Source organism: Lipophrys pholis (genome assembly GCF_963383615.2).
Source record: "Lipophrys pholis genome assembly, chromosome: 5".
Classification (NCBI taxonomy): domain Eukaryota; kingdom Metazoa; phylum Chordata; class Actinopteri; order Blenniiformes; family Blenniidae; genus Lipophrys; species Lipophrys pholis.
In genome coordinates, this window is record NC_137628.1 from 18,281,080 (window position 1) to 18,287,052 (window position 5,973).

At 39.6% G+C, this 5,973-nt stretch overlaps 1 protein-coding gene across 1 annotated transcript; it reads right to left on the minus strand.

The window, feature by feature from the left end:
* Nucleotides 1-478: 478 nt before the first annotated feature.
* Nucleotides 479-4,909, minus strand: LOC308110293 (uncharacterized protein). Its single transcript, XM_080464502.1, has 4 exons — nucleotides 4,405-4,909; nucleotides 2,347-2,485; nucleotides 1,962-2,091; nucleotides 479-911 (listed from the first exon to the last, which is right to left on the minus strand). Exons 2-4 carry the CDS (start codon nucleotides 2,459-2,461, stop codon nucleotides 653-655), a joined length of 504 nt encoding a protein of 167 aa, XP_080320628.1. The 5' UTR covers nucleotides 2,462-2,485; nucleotides 4,405-4,909; the 3' UTR covers nucleotides 479-652.
* Nucleotides 4,910-5,973: the final 1,064 nt, after the last annotated feature.

The following is a 5,973-nucleotide window of genomic DNA, read 5'->3' on the forward strand; positions in this document are numbered from 1 at the left end:
ATTAGCTATCAGTTCATGCTGCCAAAAAGAAAAATGTAGTTTTTATAAACGATGTTAGACACATTATGAATTCTGTTGTTTTGTCAAGTTGATCTTTCTCACTTTTTTTTTAAGGAATTCAAGCATTTAGTGATTGTTTGTGCATGCACTTTCTATGTGTCCATCTTCACATGTTTTTGTGTGTATAATTAAATAGAAATAAATAGATAGCCCAGACCAATAATTATCTTACACACATTAAAAAGTTGGCTTTCTAAATCTATTTTATGAGGGAAAGAGAGAGAAATATAAAATGCATCTGATCTGAACAAATCCTTCCTTTATGGGAGAATCAAGCAGTTCTGTATGTGGAAAAAGCTATTAAATTAAGTTGTAAAGTTTTTGGGGAGAAAAAAAAATCCAGGTGAGTTTGTTTTTGCAGAATTACAAGATTATTACAGATTGAGAGTGTGAGCTACATATGACATGAAAAAAAAGCACAGCTCTTGTAATGAACCAGTTTATTAAAGAAATCCATCATCCTTGAATCACAGACCAGGCGAGTCTATATTGCCTTTTATTAGAACTTTGCACAGTTTTTAAAGATTTATTTTGTTGTAGTCTCTAATATTTACTCACACAGTCTCAAACTTTTCATCTCTTGGCCTCCTTTCTACCCCTTTACCATCTTCACTCGACCGTTCTTCAGCACCCTCACCAGTCTCCTCCTCACCACCCGGTTGCCCCTCGGGGGGCCGTACCGGGCCACCTTGGCCACCCCTGCAGGACCTCTCGTTCCCTCCCCCAAGTAGCCGAAGCGATGAAGGACCGGCTGCAGTGACGCCAGCCGGTGGTTGAGCTCGGTGATGCGGCGGTGCAGCAGAGAGACCTCCCTGAACAGGTCGTTGACGGACTCGGACAGAGGACGCACCCTGCAGGACAAACACAGCACGGTCACTCTCATCCAGGTAGGGGAGGGACAACTTCCAACAGTGTCACAGAACCATAGAGAGTAATTGAGGCTTCTAATTGGATATATTTCAAATTTAGATTGTAATTACATTTAAATGTAGTTAAAAGGACTCTCGGGCCACACAGAATGAGGACAGGGGCCACTGGTTGTCTAAAGCAATTGTGCAGGTTGAAGAAAATATAACCCTCATATTTATATAAGTGTTTTAAACACCACTATATTGATTCTTATCAGAACTTTGGAACCCATTTGTTGCATTATAATGATTCTCCATGAAGCATCATGAACAGTCCAGTTTGTGATGTCGAGACAAATTGCAGGGACAATTACAGGATTTTATCTGGAAGCACATGGTGAGTAGTGGTTGGCATTCTCGAGACAGAGCATGAGTTTTGGGTTCAAATCCAGTACAGGCCATTCTGTGTTGAGTTTGCATGTTCTCCCTAAAGTGGTATTAGAGGATAGATGGATGGAATTTGATTTCTTAAACTCAAACGCATGTGCTACGAGATTAAACTATATCCTTCAATATGACGACAGTATGTTCATAACTCATGTTGCCACACTGATTGGATATGGTTCTTCGATAAACTACTGAGGCTCATTTTTCTTAAACAATTCAATAGCTAAATAGCTTTTTTGTCTGGTTTTGTCGGACCTAAACCTCCAAACCGAACAGGAGTCAGTGGCAGAATGAAATGTTGAGTTTTGAAAGCATTTTTTCTTACATACTGAACTGATCCTCAAATGCATGTCACCACATAGGAAGGGAACAAATTAACTGGGCCTCTTCATGTGGCGTTTATATGTTTTACCTGTGCATGAAAGGTCTCAGTCCAAAATCATGCATTTAAATTGCCCATATGTAAACGCCTGTATCTCTGTGTTTGTGCTGGGATGGACTGATGACATGCCCAAGGAGATGTGATTGGCTCCCCTGCAATGGAAGCTTGAACAATATAAAGGAGAAAAGAAGACGGATGAGACAACTTATCTCGTCAGATGTTACCTGGAGTAGTCCGGCAGCAGCGTGCTCGGCTGAGAGTGCAGCAAAGTCTTAATCTCACTGAAGATGCGTTTCCCCCAGGCGTCTAACACTCGGGTCACGCTGCGCACCGAGGCCACATTCACACTGTCGGCTGAAACCAAAACACAACATTGAAAACACATGAGGATTCAATTCACAAAGCAGAAAAACAATCTTTTTGAATCGCCAGAAAATCACATGTGCCCCTCTAATCATTTTAAGCCCCAAACAGTTTCTCATTCCTGCCTTTTCATAGATTTGCTGCGTTTTATTCGGCTGTTGTAATTCACAGCTTCAAACACTCTGTGATTTACTGGCTCCGTTATCTCAGAGCCTCTAAGATCAAACACAGGCTCATGATTTATACCTCCCTCTCTGTAGTTCCAGTACCCATAATCCAGTGCATTCTCCTCTCTGGCTGCACGGGCCCCAGTTACCGAGGCAACCACCATCAGCACCATCAACAGAGAACGAGAGGCCATGACGAGCAGAGGGTCACTCCCCCCCTTGTTAAAAGACAGAAAAAGAAAAAGAAAAAAAAACTTCATGTGAGCGCTGTTAGAAATTAAGAGTAAGATTAAAAGAAGTCGGGGAAACGAACACACCACATGCACAAGCCAGAAATTACATCAGAGCTTAAAACTCATGAGGCTGTGTGCAGATGTGAAACTACATCTGTGTCCAACACAGGAAAAACAAATCCAATCCAACAGTTTAGATCACTTTTGAATTACTGAAAGAACTTCAATTGAGTGAAAAGCAATGCACACAAATATTGTGCTGTTTAGTTCATTCATTCCAGACTTCACAGTTCATTATATCGAAACACTATAAATCAAGCTGATATGTTCTTTAAAGGAGCTGTATGGAAGACATGAGTCGTGCCACTTTTGTGCACTGGGTGGCAGTAGCGTGCCACTATTCCTCAGGAATTGTAATATTTCCAGCTCGTGTCAGAACTTTTGACTTTCCAACATCTTTAGTTCTTGAAACAAATACAAGCAGGGAGATTGAGGGACTCACTGCACCATCTTGTAATAGAAAGTGGAATTGGCAAGGCTGATAAGGCTGACGCTAGCTAGTTACTCTGTTCACTTACGTTATTTATGTGTCGACAGTGTTTTTGTTATTAGCATTTGTCATTATAGCTATATATTCATATATGTTAGGTGACTACATGTAAGTGTATGTGCCCTTATCTACTCTTGTTTTTTAATTAATGCTGCCCAAAAACCCCGAAAAAAATTCCTCGTATGCTGAACATACCTGACATTGAAAATATTTCTAATTCTGATTTCAATGATGGGCATTTTTCCTGCAACAATTTCATTTAGGTTGTTAAAAAATATGGTGCTGCCCCTTTAAAATGCTTTTAAATCAGATGAAGCTCAACAGCAACAGAATGTGCAGTGATTACTTTTGGCACTATTGTTACACTGAGTTGTATCTTACATAATATAGAGTGTTTGTGGTGTGAGAGCTTCACTTTTACTTCAGTGAAAAACATGAAAATTGCATTCATCATTGTGTCTACATTTTCATTTGAGACAGTATTGGTAGTTTACTCAACTTAAGTGAACTCCCATTAAGAAAAAAAGCTAAAATCATACCAATGTGTATTTATTTTGATAGTATAGTTACGTTGTGGATTAGGATTTAACATATGAATGTTATATTTCAACACATTGTTGTGCCTTTAGTAATATGTATACTTTTTTTCAACTATAATATGATTACCACAATGCAAAAGTATTCTTCATATATAGTTTTAATCAATTGACAGTTTAACAGTGTATTACTTTCTAGTACATTCTGATGACTTTGTCCTAAAACTTTAAAACTACTTGTATTGATAAAACAACAACAAATACAACACAGTAACTCCCGATAGGACCAGCACATTGTAATATTAAAGCTGTTTTGATTTGTTGGAATCAGAACGGAGAAGAAAACAAGTCTGAGCTAAATCTGCTTGTTTGTTAGAATTAAAAAAAATCATTACCAGAGTTCTTATATATTCTGGCAGAACAAATCAATTTCTTTCAATTTTTCCTTTTTTGGAGGCCAGGTGTGAGTGTGAAAGACAAGAAAGCCAGATAAAAGGAGGACCACGTATAAACACGCCAAAACAACTCTGTAAATCATACGGGGCAATCATAATCCGATGACTCACGCTTCAGGTATTACAAGGTTTGAAGGGGCCCTGAGTTAAAAATTAGCTGTGCAATAACTTGATCCAGCTGTTTTCACATCTGCTTAAGAAGATCAACACAACTGGACATTGAAGCAGCTTCTCTTCACTGTGAAGATCATATTCGTAATCGTGCTGGAAGATCTACTTTCATTAAATTTGCAAACTGCGCAGCCCGAAGTGTCACAGGCTGCAAACTGTTCTGGGAAAATGAGCAAATGAGCCGATACTCACGACTGGAAGTGATGAAGATGCTTGAGGACCCAGTGGGAAGTCCTGCTCCTCCGATGCAGTTTTGAATACCAGAGGTCTCTGCTTCTCCTGTCTGTCGTCTGTGTCGCCACCGCGGCCCTTTATGCTTCAGTTCTTGGCCCTCTGAACATTTTTCTCTGATGCTCCTTCCTCCCTCGCAACACAGATGTCCGATAAATAGGAGGAGAGAGCAGCAGGTCGAGTGCCGGGCCCCTCTTCACAGAGTCTCCACTTGTGGACGGTTACAGAGTTGTTGTGTCTTTACACCCCGAACACACGCCCACCTCCTGCTCTCTATCCTTCTACCATGCACATGCACATGCACATGCTCTGCAGCCAGATATGTGGCATATCATCCTCTTTTATTACTTTTCATCTATATTTCCCGTCTTTTTTGTTGATCTTCTTTATGGAACTGAAAGATAAATGCATATCCAGAGTTTGAGCTCTGCTCTCCTGCAGGATCAGTTTTCTGCAGTTCTGCTCTGTGACCACTTCAACTTTTGAGTTACGGCCCATTTTTATCAGTTCCTGCTTCACACCATCTGCACTTTAGCCTGTGATATGTAACCCTAACAGAATGCTACCAAACATTTTACTACAGCAGTGAGCAATATGTTATATTACAAGTGTATCTACTTCTTTCTGCTTCAAACCTTCTTTGTAGCTCTACAGCTCATGGGAAATATTTGTTTTTGTTTCACTGTATGTGGAAGTGATGGCCAAGGCTCAAAGTTGATGTAGTGGTCAGCACATTCTCCTCACGGGGAGAATATTGCCAGATAGACACAGAGCTTGGAGGCCTTTCCACAGAAAGTTTGCATGTTTTCCTTGTATGAAAGTGGGATTTCTCCAAGTACTAGAGTTTCAACCCACAATTCAATCATTAGTTAGTGGTTAATTCCTCCATTGGTGATTGTAAATTGCCTTTAGACTCAATCATGTGACTATCGTCAACTGGGATTGTTGGATGAAGCAGTATAGAAGATGGATGAATAAAGGGCTGGATAGTTGACTGACGTGATGACAAGTAGATGCGTGGTAAGTTATGAAGATGTAGTTTGGGAACGTCCTACCTAACAAAGACAATGACTTCCAACACAAGTTGACTTTTGAGGGTTTTATTGTCTCGTCTGCCAGAGACTCTTCAGAGAAGGCGGAGAAAACGTATAAACACTTAGTGTAACGTAGTGAAAAAAGAAAGCAGGGATTGGGATTTTATTTTCAGACAGTGAAGGTTACACTTGAAGGCACATTTCAGACAAAACAACATGTTCTCTTGGGACATTGAAAATCCTCACATACTGTAGTAAAAACATGTACTTTCTCACACAGGACTGTCAAGTGAAACATTAGCATATCTGCATTTATTTTAGACAACATAACACCTACACTTCACCATTTAAATTTTTTGCATTCAATAAAGATATTTATTTAAATGTTACCAATTTAAATTGCCTCCACATCAAGGTTGTACTAACCATCAACAACTATTCCAAGCACTATTTTGAAAGGGATAAATTGCTTAGAACATTTTTTTTTTCAAGGAGA

Bases quoted from the DNA above. Each gene is read 5' to 3' on its own strand.
- LOC308110293 (XM_080464502.1), bottom strand. From the start codon at position 2,461: ATGGCCTCTCGTTCTCTGTTGATGGTGCTGATGGTGGTTGCCTCGGTA. The intron at 2,092-2,346 runs GTATAAATCATG...TTTTGGTTTCAG, and splicing joins CTGGAACTACAGAGAGGGAG to CCGACAGTGTGAATGTGGCC. The intron at 912-1,961 runs GTAACATCTGAC...TTTGTCCTGCAG, and splicing joins CTGCTGCCGGACTACTCCAG to GGTGCGTCCTCTGTCCGAGT.